The sequence below is a fragment of the Anopheles coluzzii genome, chromosome 2, assembly GCF_943734685.1.
Source record: "Anopheles coluzzii chromosome 2, AcolN3, whole genome shotgun sequence".
Taxonomy (NCBI): Eukaryota; Metazoa; Arthropoda; class Insecta; order Diptera; family Culicidae; genus Anopheles; species Anopheles coluzzii.
The window spans coordinates 48,381,297-48,397,736 of NC_064670.1; the positions used below are offsets into that span (position 1 = coordinate 48,381,297).

The 16,440-nt window shown below is 38.5% G+C and overlaps 1 protein-coding gene across 1 annotated transcript in view; it reads left to right on the forward strand.

The window, feature by feature from the left end:
- Nucleotides 1–16,440, forward strand: part of LOC120950789 (uncharacterized) — a 50,690-nt gene that overhangs the window by 10,019 nt on the left and 24,231 nt on the right. Inside the window, exons 3-4 of the mRNA XM_040369087.2 lie at nt 8,311–8,358; nt 15,655–15,728. Of these exons, the coding sequence (XP_040225021.1) occupies nt 8,311–8,358; nt 15,655–15,728 (122 nt within the window). The remainder of the gene's footprint in view (nt 1–8,310; nt 8,359–15,654; nt 15,729–16,440) is intronic.

Here is a 16,440-nt window from a genome sequence, read left to right on the forward strand (position 1 = left end):
AATAACGTGTCACAAAATACAATAGCACATACTGCATAACTGTAGTTATTTTTTCATTTAGTTTTATAATGGGCCGTTCATTAAGCTTATACAACATTTTTGAAGTTGTTGTTCATTACCACATTTCAGTAAGAAAGGTTTTACAGGGTTGCGAATCATATGATGGAATAGTTCAATCGCTTAGGACAACGATCGGCAGTATGTATTAATTACATTATTTCTAGACGATGATAAGAAAAGCATTTGAAAACAGACTAGAATATTAAAAAAATAGCTTTTTCATAAGAAATCCGTTATCGATTTATCTGTCATGACATTATTTAATCGTAAAGCATTTTGAAACTATTTTAATGTACATTTGATCCCTACTGAATAAAAAAAGTACGTTTGTTTCGATTTATTTTTAAGCCGTTAAGAACCCCATTTCAAACCCCCATTTTTTCGACATAGGAGGAGGACCTAATAAATATTGCGATATTGCTCTTTCTTTGTTGTTTTGACTGATCACACATTCGCGCACACTATTTCCGATCCTAGACTGATGAATCATTACAATTAGTTTTAATAATATGAATTACCAATGATGCAAAAGCACCTGCTTCCCAAAAAAAAATAGTCGGATTATTCCATGGTTTTCTGTGAAAGAGGCCAGAGCGCATCTCTCGCCTATATTTATAGTTTTCCTTCATCCTTTCGCCATCGCGATACTTCCACCTTCGCATACCACACTCGAACGCGCTATACGCATTTCGCTATAAGCCTACATTCACTACAACCAATGCTGAACCATGCTTAAATGATATAATCACTTCGAATCATTAACCAATTTTTTTGATTATAATTTTTTTAATGTTATAAGTTATGCGGAAACTATAAAAAATACATTTTTCTAATCCGTGCCTCGAGTTCATTCTCTGAATTTGGTCCTTTACATCAAAAGTTTTCCAACCGGTGGCTTAGGGAATGTTGCAAATCGATAGTGAAACAGTGAAATTGTGCAAGCATACTGTGGAGGTTTGCAATAATATAATGGAATGTTTCAACCGAATAGGGGTATTTTGAAACCATGCTAAGGAGCTGTCATTAGATTCTGGTAGCTGCTGTAAATATCCCAACACATTTTAGTTTAATTTTAATTATGACTAAGCTGCAGGACTAATTTAGTTTATCATATATACAGATGAATGCCACGCAAACACAACTGAAAAAGATTTTGTTTTAGAAATCACCATCACTTAGAAGCTGTTTCGAGAGGCTACCACAGTCCAATGGCAGCTCTACTGTATGCTCGCAAAATTCCACTATTCGGTTAAAACATTCCCCTAAGCAATTTAATTATTCCATTATTTGTTGGAACCCTGTATGTTTCAAAAGTACGATTGTTCCATGCTAAAGCTAGTGGAATGTTTTTAGCCATAACAATGGCTAAATGTAAACTTTCACCTGCCTTAGCTCACTAACCTCGGACATGGGTTAATAAACTTTTCAAATTTCCGCTGATGAGGTACCCATTGATGCTGCACAATAAAATGAAACAAAAATTCAAGAAAACTTCCGTGTAACTAGTTTTTGCAAACTGCTGAAAGCAATCCACTTTCATCAAGGTTCCATTTTCCATTTTCCAATTTTTCTTATTTTTCATTTGATCTACTTACAGCTTCTTTAACGTTTACCGTTGCTATCAGCATCGTTAGCCTTCGTGATGGAAGTCTTTTTTCATCTTTTCCTTTTTTGCATTATCCCTTTCCATACCACCCTGTCACGCCATACCGAATTACACGGTGCATAAGGCACAGAACGATGTGGTAGTTCATGCTGGAGTCTGAAAATGGACTGTAAAGCAGATAAATAGAACATGAAAATTGCATTTTTTAACCGCACGTCATTCCCTTCGTTCCGTTCTTTTCCCATATGCAGAGTGACGGTCGCTTTGACATTAAGCATTCAAAGCATTTTCCAGTTCCAGCCCTAATAGCAAAACAAGATTAAATCGTCTGGGCCAAATAGGACTAACAACGCGCCTCCTGCTCTTTTCACCAATCAAACGGAAAGTGTTGCATGACGCAGCACTGTCACATTTAATCGCATGTTTTCAGATAAATTGAATCGCAGAAACAAAAGTATCCTACAAACTTCATTTTTCACAGCTGAACCATTTTCCGTATAAATAACTACTACATTCGTCGAGCAATTTTCCATTCCATTTTCTTTTTTTCCATTTTCCACCATACAGCTACCTGCATAACTCGTAAACTATTTATCATTATCCATTTGAAGTGGAATTTTGAAATTTAAAATACAGTGACACCATTTTTTTAAATTATACACTTTTCGATGCTATTTAGCAGGTATGTCAAACAACGCTGCGGGCCTTTTGTCAGTTATCCTGAATGTTCACCATGGCGAAGACATGCGTGTAGGCATGTTTTTAAGATCTGCCTTTGATTTTTGTCAATTCCTTCTCATTTTTTGTGACAAAATTTTTGAAATAGAGCGTTTGCATCATATTGGTATCAAAAATTTTGATGGGATGCAGCTGAGGGATTTGGAAGTTAGCGTATTATGGTGGCTTTTTGAAATTCCGACGAATTTTCCTCAAAATTATTGCATTGAGTTTTGGCGTCATTGCTTGCCCCTGCGAAGCCTATTCACGCATTTTTTGCTTCCTGACTTGTATGTTTATGTTACGCAGGTACTATTTCACTGTTTGGCCGGTTGCATCCCGACCATGAACGCATCGATGTAGTGACATCGGTCTTCATTTCCACCACCATTTGTTACTTCTTGTCGTTCGGGGTCATCGGCCATTTAAAAAAAAGTTCATCTATTTATTTGGACATCACAGTTCGAGTTTGACCGATAGAGGTGTCTAATTGTGTATGCTAACTCATGAAATACTATTAATAAAAGTGCTATTAATGTTTCGTAAGTGCGAGTGTTATTTGCAAACGTAATGCAGTTCTTAGCATGAACTATAAATAGATTGTAGGTTATGAGATTATAAAAACGGGTTTGCTTATGTTGATCCACTTAAAGAGGAGGTTTCAACTTTCAGTTTAAGTAGTTCGATTGGTGGAGACTAGAATAAATTACTAATAGGGACATATTTGGTTAGGTAATCGTAAAGTAGGCATGTAGCATGTGTTGTTATTAGTTCATTTGCGGCGACACTGTAAAGTCAATGTTCTCATATTTTCACCCATTTTCAGACTTTAGGGCTTTCTAGACAAATCGCAAAACATGTATCAAAATATCACTTTCAACAAAACATCAGGTAATTTTTTTAATGTGAATTTTGTGAAATCGACTGAAAGACGGATATTCTCTTTGAACAAAATAGCCACATAGCTAGCTTATATTGGCCGATGTAGTGCTATAATTATGAGCTATAATCATATAAAAAATCTGGTGTCACGGTGTTTGTTGCCAGCAACCTCCAAAACGGCTGGACCATTTTCAACGAAACTTTGCACACACCTTATGGTGGTATGAGAATAGGTTTTAAGACTCACATCATTTTCAGACGTTGCACTAAACTTATTTTAATTACAATTTTCTAACTCCCATACAAAGGACAAGATTGTTGTTGTTGTATACAGCACTTTGACACTCGGTGTGAAGTGCGGTTTACACTGGCGTTGAAAACCCGCAAAACAAATTCGAGCAGTTTGCGAGCTCGCATGAGGCCTCGCAATCGCGATAGCGTTATAGCACCAGTGACCTCGCATGAAAGCAGGTTGTGAGAGTAAGAAGTTTTTTCGACCATAGTTTAGCAGTTATAATAAGAGCACAGCATATTATATCCTGCATTAGAGCAAATTATAGCCTGCTAATGACTTGAAATGTTATATTTTTCCTTGCCACGTCCACAAAAAGGCTGTTAGTAATCATTTTGACGAATCACAGTGAAGAATAAAAATTATTTAGATAAAAAATAAATAAAAGCTAAAACTTGAAAAAATTCCAGCAGGACATACTACTCGCAACCCTTGCGATAATCAGCGGGAAGCCTTGCGGTGTACGATGCTGTCACAAATATCCCAAGTGAAAAAGCAGAGATGGTATGTTTTAGTTATCTGAGAATAATGAAAACAAAAAAGATTTGTTATTTCACTTTGACATATTTGCACTTTTACGTTTCAAACGAGCAAGTTTACTTGCTTCGATATTCGTATTATAAAATACCGTTCACATTTTTGGTTACTGAAATTTACCGTTCAACTCGCAAGTGTATACGACGTTTTTCATTACAGTGTTTTTTTCAGTCGGTCTGGCAACGGTGCTATTGAATGACGAGCAGTTTTTTATCTACACAGTCTGAACTCACTGGTTGAGTTTCGATTCCCTACCGATTATTGGATATGTGCTTTTTAGATGGCATGTTTCTTCATACAACAAATTTCTGAAATTTTTCTCGGCAGGATTTTTGTGAATTTTTCAAAAACCGGGTTTTCCATACAAACGCATGCTTTTTAATTGAACTCTCAGTCAACTATCGAGCGTTGAACTTAAAAGCATGCCAACTAAAAAGCGTTCAACTGTTGAATTCTACACATGATATATGGGTCCAATAAACTCCGTGGTAAACCAAAACCTCAGTGGTATCCAAACGGATGATTGCCATAACAGATCTTAATTACCTACGCTTATTACGACAGTTAAGAAGAATCGAAGATAAAATCACTGTAATCATTGTAATCATTGTTTTTGTACTCGTTGGATTGCATATTCTTCTATTTTTAATTAAAACGAGACATCAATTTTATCCCGTGTGAAACCGGATAAATCAGCTAGTTTGTTTGATAAAAGTCAATGATATGAACACATACAGAAAAAGAAATGTGTATTCAAATACCTGTATTTACAACTTGTAATACTTAATCGTCAACTAATACTATGTTGGGTAAAACAAGGTTTACTAGGCCAGCTAGTTTCCTATATTGTTTACATGTTTTCTTACGTCACGTTTGTTACTCAAGCTCTACCAACTCCTCACTCTCATCCCTATGCTCAACTGCGGCCCGCGGGAATATTTTTAATCGTAAACCGGCCCGCGACCCCAAAACAAGTTTGGCATCACTGCTATTGTAGTCACAGTTGCTAAGTAGTTCGATCACGTTTCATATTAGGTTGTCAAACGAAAACGTGATTACCTAATGGGAAGCGAAAGCAACAGCTTGATAAATCATAAAACATCCCATGATGCACATCTTAAATAAAGGTTTGATGTTTTGACGTTCGTACTTTGAGTTTTTCATAAATCATTCCAACCCAGCAAATTGGGACTAATTATTATTTTGCTTATGTTATGTTTATAAACATATAAATAGATTAAATAAGATATAATACATAAAAAAGAAACAATAAAATTAATCCATTCTTTGCTATGCATTGGGTTAACTTACTTCTGAAATATTTCATATATTTATGTGGGGAAGATAGTTCGTTTTTTGTAAGTTCAATGTGGATTGTACAAGTGTATGTGTTCGCAATGATCGTAACTCATTATGCCGATCTTTATAGCATTATATCTCTTGCTCTTCTCTCTCCTACTACCATCGGACCCGCTCACTCCCACATTTATATTACAATATCGATAGGCGGGCCTGTTTCTACAACACAGGACGGATTCAATTCCTTTACAGACCCTAGCTAGAACAGAACATTTAGTGGTGTGGTACATAGCATAGGAAGCTTGATTTGACCACGTTGGTTCTTTATACTGAGCATAAGAAGCAATAACACAAATAACAGGATTGATAACACAAATAAAAATATGAAATCTTTCGTTAAAAGCAATGGAATTCTTCATCGGGAGAAAGTCAAAAAAGTGTTTGAAGCTTGTGCAACTGGCCATTTATCATTCCATTTCATTTTATAAAACATTTTCACAAGCCATATAATTCATGTGACTCTTTCAATACAAATAATGCCGACCAGCTCAGACCGCGCGGGCACGTCGAAGTCCCCGCGCAAGCACACGTTAAAAATATGTGAAAAGTTCATATCTAATTAATGTAAATTGAACTGCCCTCGTTTCATTCCTCCGGCGCGCTATCCATCACAGTCCGTGAAGGACACGAAACAGTGTTATGAAAATATTATGAGCGAACGTACATCAACTGGCGAACACGGACAACTACCAAACCTTCACCATATCGAGCGGAATGAGTGAACACCGACGCTTGACCATTACAACTGCGTGACGAAACGATGTGTCCCAAACTTGACCGAGGACTTTGCTACAACATTTTCGCAATTTTCCATAGCCAACTGGGGCCTTTTCCTATACTACTAAGCTGCTGATGGAAGGGAAGGATGGGAATTTCACGTCACTTGAATAATGTTTTTTTGCGTTTTGGTTTTAGTAAAATTGTACGAATTCACTTTGTTTTGTTTTCGCGTTTGGTTTGGTAATGGTGCTGCCAACGCCTCTGCGTTATGCCATCTCATTTGAAACATTTTTATTCATTTGCTGGCAACATAGCTAGTATCGCTGCCGTTGACATCCTAAGCCACGAAGCTTAAAGGAGAGCTACCAACTTTAATGAGATTGTTTGTGGCGTTGGTGATTTACAGACTCCCACAGGACGCCACCCGCAATGGTGCGCGTTTCTTTCCCACCTTTTTGCTGCGCTACGCTTTGTTTTGCTTTTCATTTTTTCGTCAAAAATTAATTATTACGTTACCTGTGATAATAAGCGCAAAAAATACGGACCAACATGATTGACGGAATAAGTATGTAATATTCGAAGGCGTAGAAAGAAATCAGAAATGCTCCAAATTACGCAAAATCAATTACGATCAATATTTCATCGAGTTTCGTGGAAATCAAACACTCCGGAAATTGTTCGATTTATACCTTGTTCCAATACACGTTTAACAAGTATTGCTAAAATTAGCAATACTGTGCATTTCTTGCAATGGCACTTATATCATAATTATTTCGTGGGAATCAATCAATAAAATCAATTGATTTCTTATTGGATTAAATTACATATTTTCGTTTTAATTGCAAATAAAGCTACACAGCACAGCACAAACAATCAATGAATGAATCTAAATTTTAATTATAATCTTTTTTTAGATCAAATCTGAAACTAATCATTGTTCCGTTTATTTTCCAGCCATTTTTGTAATTATATTACAACGTTTAATTGTAATTATAACGTTGATGATCGGAGAGTAATTTTTTATAACTAACATGTTTTTGTTTTCTAAAATTTGAACATATACGAGCAGATTACTAGGAATCAATTATATTTTCTAATTGGAAGACAAAATACATGTTACCTTTAGCTTTATCGTATTTTATAAACTTAAATTCGACAAATAATCTAAAACTAACTCTATTATAAATTTTGTACTTTGACAGTTGCATGAAAATGGGACTCGGACTGGGAGAATTTAGCATTTCTTTAACCATTTCCAGCCCATTTGTTCATTTATTTGATAACTATTAAGACTTAACAAGACGAGATAGAGGCAAGATTTTTGGTTATAGTTATTTTAAGATAATAGTCGTTTAGAAAGTAACCTAAATTATATAGTTTAGAAGATAATCTCTGCCATGAACTTGATTGATTAGAAATTTGAGAGATTTGAAAAAATGAAAAGTTTTCATAGTAATTACTATAGTGAAAAGCATAGTAAAATGCGTAGACCATGATATGTTCATCTTTAAAACAAAACATGTGTAATTGATGTATGTTCTGAATTCACTGAACCATTGGCCACTGAAGCTTCCTCTATTGATGCTCCCGATTTGCTTGCCTCTATTTGTCTATATGTACCTTTCCGTGGCCTCCGTCGCCGTCCTCCTCTAGACGTGGAAACACGACATACATCGTATTGTCATAATGAACCTTTTCTATCCTGTTTCAGATGGTTTAACTACTATCATTATCTTTTCGACTTCAACTCCTCCTTTAGTTCTTTCCGCTCTGGTGCTCTTACATTGCATCCGTCTTCCTAATATTCCTTTTTACCTCCTTGTGTTTTCTTCCTGTTTATCAAAGTTTATGATTTTATTTTAGCCCCAATTTTTTTTTATATTGTTTTTTATGTATTATCTTCGTTCTGGAACTCCGGAACTTTCTGGGCCGGTTTCGTGGAACAGTCGTCAACTCGATAGATATAGTAGTGGATTTATTAAATCGGAATCGGAACTATCTACTGGTAAAAGCCTCCTTCACAATGGCTATGTATTTATTTTCATAATATTTTTTAAATCATTTATGATACTAGAATAAATTTATACAATTTATATCATACGCTTTCACGCATGTTATTTCTCTATCTACATTTCAGCTACCGTGGGGAAACAGATCAAAGGAGGATATTTACTGCGCTACAAAAGTGAGTATTTAATATTCATCTCTACTACTATCCTTTATCTTACGGTTGCATTGTATTCCACGTACTGGGGACAAACCCGGCTCATGCTGGAAAATTCCAACTTTTATATATCAACTGTACCCAAGCACTTTGTTCACACTCTTCCAAACAATCCCGTAAGCCCTTGCATGCATGACATTTCATTGCAAAAATGTTCCGTTGAAAAAAACAAAATTCCATTTCTTGCGTTCAATATTCTTCTATGGAAGCATGGCGCTGAATTTTTCGCAAAAAATGTAGTCCAAGACATCATCCGACCGAGACCGGGGCAAAGCGAAACTTCGCTAGATCGATAGTACAGCCTTTCAATCAACCGGCATACCTGCGTTAGTTACGGTGTACGAAGACACATTCCTCGAAGTATTCAAGTGCCCTCGTAGTACAATCTGAAACTATCCGTGTGTGTGCGTGTGTAGGTGTATGTGGATGCAATGGTGCAGCATAACGTACACCATGAATCTTCTACGACTTGGCCGTTGGCGTAGCAGACACCCACCATCAATCACCATTTTTATCCCGAAGAATGATGATGCGCTCCACATGCCGAGCCATCACGAACGCTTCCTGTGGAATATCAATGTGATTGTGGGAAGCTAGTTCAGAAAATTTTAGGTAGTTGAATATCAATTTCCAGAATGATGGTCAGATACCGTCACAAGTTGTCACATAGGAAGGTGCTCTTAATGCACGAAACACGTGGTAAAATGGGCATAGCTTTACTCAGTAAGAAAAGTCGTTCATTAAGCGGTCCAAAAGACAGTTGTTAAACAATCGTCGAATAAAAATCGCTGTAATTTTAATTTTCTTCAAGAGTACACAATTTCCAGTTGTATAGCGATTAGATGACATGACCATCGCTCGTTATACTTTGCTGCTGCCTTTGCTGTCAAGCCCTGGCGTATCGTTTGCATCCATGTACAGCTTGCCTTCTGCGTGGTCGTATGAATAATAGTTTCCATTTGAGCCAGCCCATTTCATGGCCTTAACAAGTCGACCCAACCTCCCCTCATATTCATTCCCTATAAGCTAGACGGAGCGCGTTCGGGTGGATTTATGCGAGCGACCAAATTAAGATAAAACATCTCTTGGTTGCCAGCGTTATTGTGCTGCAGCGAAACTGGTAAGTGTAAGCATCTTCCAGCCATCGCACTGGAAGAACATGAACCTGTCATCAACACAGATTCCCTTTCTCTCTGCGTCAGTACAACATTGTACGGATGTGCATCGCTTGAGAGGCAGTTGTTTCCCTTCCTTGCTCTGTAAGCTCCCTCCAACCCAAGATACAAGATAGAATGACAGTTACCGACCCTAGACACGGTTGAGCAAGCGATTGTTCTTGCTTTCATACTGTCACTGTCCCTATCGAGCACGGGTTGAATCTTCATGCCCCTGATTCAGTACAACAGTGATTTTTTTTTGTTTAGGTCTTTTCCTTGCCTACCGATTTCTACCCTGCTCGGAAACAAGCTCGGGAAGAAAAAGGACGAGGCAGCAACCGGAAGCCGGTGCCGGAAGAAAGAATGAACCATCCATTTACGCCGCCAGTCAGCCATACCATGCGGGGGCTGAGGGGGCTTTACCACGAGGCAATGAATTCGCGTCTTCGTCGCGGTGCACATTTTCCCGGGGGCGTTTATGATATAATTTGATTGTAGCAAAGTTTACGCCTGAACCACCACCGCGCCAAGCGTCGGCGAAAAGACACTGATGGATGGTTGCATGGATGGGCAAGTGTGTACGGGTGGTGAGGTGAAAAACATGTAATTGATTGTACAGCAAAGACATGACGTGCGCAATACCGGCAACGGTGCTGACGCTAGTGCCTTTAAAACTATATCGAAGGGTTGTCGCGCCAACACACCTGCTCCTGGGCATTTAGGAATGTATGGAATGTATTTAGCACACCGTTGATGTTCTCGAAACGTACAATCCATTACGTTCACCTGGAGCACTTGGGGGAATACCGGATAACAACGAATATTTTGCACTAAACTTTCCAGCTAATGAAGTTAGATGAAGGGTCTTTTCGCAGAACGGCACTAATCCCGAGAGGCTCTCGACGGCAAGCGGACGAACAAACAACCAACAAACTATTGACTAAATAACTTCCAGCGAGTCAAGCTCATTATTCAGCGAAGCATCATACAAACCAACGCGAATAAGGTCAAGATAATCCGGGCTAGCGAAACATCTACCTCGCATGATTCCAGTGCTCCAACTTAACTGTTTGTCAAAGTTCAACCAATATCAATCTTCCACGTATCGCGGAAATGGGAACGATGGCAGGCACCACTACCTGTCAACAATCCGGCCAGACGCGCAATTCTAGACACTCCCTAAGCCATCCAACAGAACGTTCTATCGCGATAGGTTAATGCTGTGGAATTAACTCATCAGCTGGGTAAAGCGCTGTACATACACCGATTATGTGTTCCGATGTACATTCGCCATTTCTCCCGGTTCCTACAAGACTCCCCTACAAAGATACACTCCATCCAGGCTCACATATTGCGAGATGTGAAAAAGTTCTCACGAAAAGCAACACAAATATTGATGCAGGAGACTTTGCACACAAAAGCGGTACGATAAGCCTCGAACAAGTTGGGCTCCGTAAGATCTCGGTTTTTTATTGTACAAACAGCAAGTATACGTTATGATCCTAGCGTGTGCAATAATTTCGAGTCCAAACATACTTGAACCGTTTTTGAGTTTGATTTTTGGATTCTGGTCCCACGATCCCTGAACTTTCACACCAAACATTTCCCTCCACTCCCTCGGTGAAGTGATGCTGAAAATTCAACGAAACGTTTGAATAATCGAAAAATCCATGACACCTTTTCTGGAAACAACTCTGTCAGGTGATAACGACAACAGTCCAAATGCCCAGCATCATATCATCCACTCGACATATCGTGCGTGTTGGAGTGGAACTAAATTCTATGAACGCACGACCGATGAAAGCAGGGGGGGGGGGGCAATGATGGTTATACCGACTACGTAGAAAAATAAAACGAAAAACAAGGCAGCACAATCCGGAGTGTGCGCGTGCGACAATGCAACCGTCGTCTTCGTCTAATCGTCAGTTCGTGAGACACCAAACAGTAACACTAATTGACAACCGAAAGCGAATACTTGTCAAAAAACAATGTAAACATAAGACGATTCCCACAAAAGCATCACACCATAAAATGTGTACTCCACCGGCACTACAATGTTTTTTTTTTGTATTCTTTATTCAGATGGTTTCAAGTTCGTTGTGTTCAAGCTTTTGTTGGATGGTTTATTTTTGCTGTTACTTTTACGCTTTTGCACCAACACTCAACACTCTCATCGCGATGATTAATGCAGACGCGCAATATTTTATGCAATACTTCCAATGTGTATTCGTATTGACAAGTCCCTTATCTACCTTTATGATTTGTGTGAGGTTATAGTTATTGTTTTCCTTTCTACTAAAACTGTAGAGTAAAGTTAAACCAATGTAGAACATTATAGTTAAGCCATCGTATGATGAATCAATATTTTTTATTAAATTTTTTTGGTCTTGGGTAACACAAAGACTAGACATGAGAAGAATATGTTGAGTAGTAAATGTAACAAGTTACCTTTTCCAATATTAGTCACTAGTAGGTATTAATTAAATTAATTAGAATTAATTTAGGCATGAAGTTTTATTTTATTACCATTGTATTTATATTTTTCTTTTATCTTTTAACTCAGTTCTACATACACTTCATCAGTTTTAGCTTCATCTTTTGTTAATACTTACATAATTTAAGTTAAAATTATTTTATGCCTCTAGTTACTAATTTAATATTAACTTATGGAGATATTTTTACTTTTATTGGGCAATTGTATATTACTATTTACCATGATCATGACAATTTTCTATATATATCAGGACTTTATTAATTCTCACCTACTAAACCGTACTACTGATGACTTTTATGACTCTTGAAACTTTATATTTCTTCCTTATCTTTATCGGCCTTTTTCATTTTGACGCTCAAACTATTAGTATTGCTGAAAGATTGTTTCTTGTTTGTTAAAAGTAGACAATTTTGCCAGTTCTTTACTTTTTTTTCTCTAGTTGCTTTTCACATGTTTTCTAAAAAATGGTTTGGTATTAAACATAGTTTCTCCGGTCTCCAAAGAAATCTGCCATCACAATTACACTGTTCAGTTTTATTATATATTTTCCAACATAGGGTGCCTTTCCGTTTTAAGTTCGTAGGCTGAAATTTCAGCCTGTCAGCTTTTTGCATTGTATAGCAGTTTTTGAGCAACTATCTAAGTGGGTATAATATACAGGTGAGATTATCCCAAGGTGTATGAATTTAAAAGGCTTATTTTTATCGCTTCTGCTTCTGAATGAAGATTTTAACAGTCTTTTGAGTATTCGTCAAGCCTCCAGAAAGCTTGTTTGAACAAAAGTTTTCATTCATCTTGTCAAAAAGTGATATTCAAATTTGGTTATAAAAAACATGCTATGAGACCATCTGGACTACATACACTTTGATTATGGATTCCACTACCTGATCTCGTTAATGCACCTTGGGTTAAATGTAAACAACACCGTGTTTTCGAGCAGGTACTCGAATCTTATTCTAGCTTTGAGGCTAGAATAATCTAGACTGAAAGTTGCAGGCTAGTTTTTTGTGTGGTTTTGTATGGAGTGTTTACATGATTTCAGCCTCCAACTTTCAAACTCCATATAAAAAACTGACTAGAATCGTGAAGGGCCCCATAGAGCTAAAAATCATGTTTTGAATTGTCCATTCATTAACATGATGCAAATATTTATATAAAACACTATTTTCAATGATTGATCCTTTCTTATCGTGTTTGTTAAATTTTCCTTTTATAACTCTCCTTATTTTTTCAATGACTTTTTCGTTATCTGTGGATAAATTGCCTTCTGTCCAGAATCATTAATACAGTGACGCGCAATCTGAACCAAGCGAAACGATCCTCTGGCATATTTTTCATTGAAGGGCCAATTGCACTCACAGCAGCATGATTGATGGTACTTTCACCGATTCGTGTGGTTCTTCATGTCACGTCCAACCCTTATGGATAATTCGCTCTTCTTTTTCCCTGCCACTAATCTCAACTTACTAAATGCATCAACTCGGTCCCCTGTCCGAAACACGGCCCTCCTCCATGTGGACCGCCCTACAATCTGCCCAGTGAGTGGAACAAAAGCAAATCATACAAACCCTTTTCTTGGTGCAGCTGACTGCTGCTGTCCAGCGTCATCATTAGCATCATCGATCCAATGCTATGATTAATGAGGGAAGCTACCTTTACTTTGCATCCAAGTTGACGGTCTAGCGAGGACGGAACAGTGCGCTTGTCACCTCAACACACTGGACACCTACATCCAGCCTCTGTAGCTTGAACTTCTTTTTATTCCACCTTCGGGCATACCTTTTTGCCGAGCCCCGAGCATAGCACAAAAACTCGTTTCCAAAGATTTACCATAAAACCGGTGTCAATTTTCATTTCCCAAAGGATATGGCATCCTAATGACATGCGGTGCCGGAAGCCATCTTCTCCGAAGTCACGTCTGGGGTTCGTCGTTTCGCCAAAGCTCAGAGCCCGTCTGTCGCAAGCGCAAAGCTTCTCCGTTTGCTACGGAGCGTTCGCATCCCATTCCTGTGGATGGTGTATGCCGCTAGTTGATGAGAGCGAAGTGATAATAAATTTAATTAAACATCAGGTAAAGAGAACCAACCGTGCCCTGCACACCGACATGCTCACTAACGCACCGTTGGCTACCGAAAGATTGACGCGATCGAACGACATCGGCAGCATGTGTGGTTGTGTACGTGTAAAAAACGAATTTTTCCTTCCGATTAAAGGTTAAAGTGTTTTGACCTCAAAAATTGACATTCACCTTATGGCATGGAAGCGCGGAGGAAAATTGGCCTCACGAAAGATGAATTGGTTTCCTCCTCAGTAGCAACTAGTCAAGCGCCGATTGCAGCTTTCAAGACCTCACATTTGTCTCAAAAGTACTTACAGGTTGAAAACATGGAAGGAAAGTAAACAGGATGTGATTACCATTCTGTTGAGACAGTTTTATATGCTCTCAATATTTCTACAAAACATTAAAATCATACAACACGGTTATTGTTAGACTGATAGAGAAGATGGACAGCCAGGCGGCAAGAAAGTTCCCTAGGTCAGGAGTTATGATTATAATCCGCCTCTGTGCACCGAACAAATTAAAGTAATTTTCGAAAAATTTCAGTTCTCCGCAACCTTAATGGGCAAAGTGTTGATGAGAAATTTGTGGCAAACGGAAGTCACTCTTTCTCTCCTAGGGCTTTTGTGGTGTACCGACTTCGGCTAATCCCATCGTGTCGATACACGCGACCTGTCGCAAAGAAGCTGCCATGTTCTTATTCTTCCGACGAAGCAACGCAAATGCAAACTCGTTCAAAGAAAGAAGTGACCATGAAACCAGGATAAACTTCGTTCCGATTTGCTAAGGGTCCTGCACTGAAACAATCGACCTTCCCGATCCCACAGCTCTCTTTCCGTCCTGTTTGCCACTTACTGAAACACATTTTCTTTTGTTATCTTGCTGTAAGGAAAAGAAAACCTCTTCAATGTTCAAGGAAGGCAACCTATCACTGGTCTGTAGGGGTGTGTGTGTGTGTTTTTTTTTACAAATCATGTATCCTTTGTGTTGCATCATGTATCTAAGCGATGTTGAAATCAATTGCACAACACCCATTCCCGATCACCAAAACAGTGACACAACCACAACGAGGCTTTATGAGTTTCCAATATAGATGATGTATGTATGCGCTTCCTCATCGTGTACCATCATCGGAAAGCATCAGGCACTTCTGACCAGCATAAACTGTAGGGTCCAGAGCGTCATACCCTTTTGCTTTCTTTTCAGGTTGTTGGGAATTCTTATTTAATTGAATATTTCAGCAGCACCGTAAACATGAGTCAGTAGAAAACTCATCCCCCACTGGGTTCGCCATTGGGCTTTTGTTTTTGGGGTTTGTTTTGCTTCATTGATACATTGAGCCGACGGAATCGGGTTAAATTGTTGTCCGCCTTCTATGAAAACATTCTGATCCGGTATATCTTTTGTTCATAACAGTGACAAAAGTTTCCTTTCAATGAAATATCCTTTTTCTTTCCATTCTTGGCTCGTCTTTAATGGGTACACTTTGTTACAGAAGGGTAAAAAGATTAAAAGATATTTTTTGTCTTCATTCTATTCATTCACAGAACAAGTCCTATGGAGCCGCTGGTCGGAGGAATGGGTTGTGCTGTACGATGACTCCACCATGGCCTGGTTTACGGTAAGTTCTTCCCGTAGTTAGACGATGTTTGTGCTCCGCCTATCAGATGCTGAATATCGCGCGTTCGGATGGAATCACCCAAATCTTCTGATGTTAATATAATAAAAGAAAATGCCACTAGCTAACAGAATTGTATTACAATAACCATTTTGTAGTTCTTACTCCTCCAAAGGGAAAGTAAAAACTCGACATAGGACAAACAAGTCTACCATTACAGCGCCCAAAAGTAATGCCATTTCACCAACCGTATAATGGTTTCCTTTTCCCGAGTGAACACCCGCACGCAACAAGCAGCCATTTCAAACGGATAAATCAAATCCACTCACTCCCAGCCACTATTCCTGTGAAGCTGGCGAAAGCCGTCGCATATTTTCTCACGTTCGAGGTTTTTTGTTTGCTGTCTGTTTTCTCTTCATACATGCTTTTCTGGCTTCTATTAAGCTTATTTCACGTGGAACTAACTTCTACAAGGATTGTTTTCGCAGGTACCGATAGCTGGACACGGGCACGTGCCAAAGCACAGCATCGTAAGGATGTTGGTTGGATGGTTCACATCTTTTCAACAACAAGCGTGTTGACGATTTCATTTCCAGCTGCCGCTATTAATTTCGTCTCCATTGTTTGCACTCTAACAGTAGAGCTTTAAGTTTTCATAGCCTGGTCAGGATGTGATAGTGAGCATAAAGCTAGGCATTGCTTGAGTATGATTCAA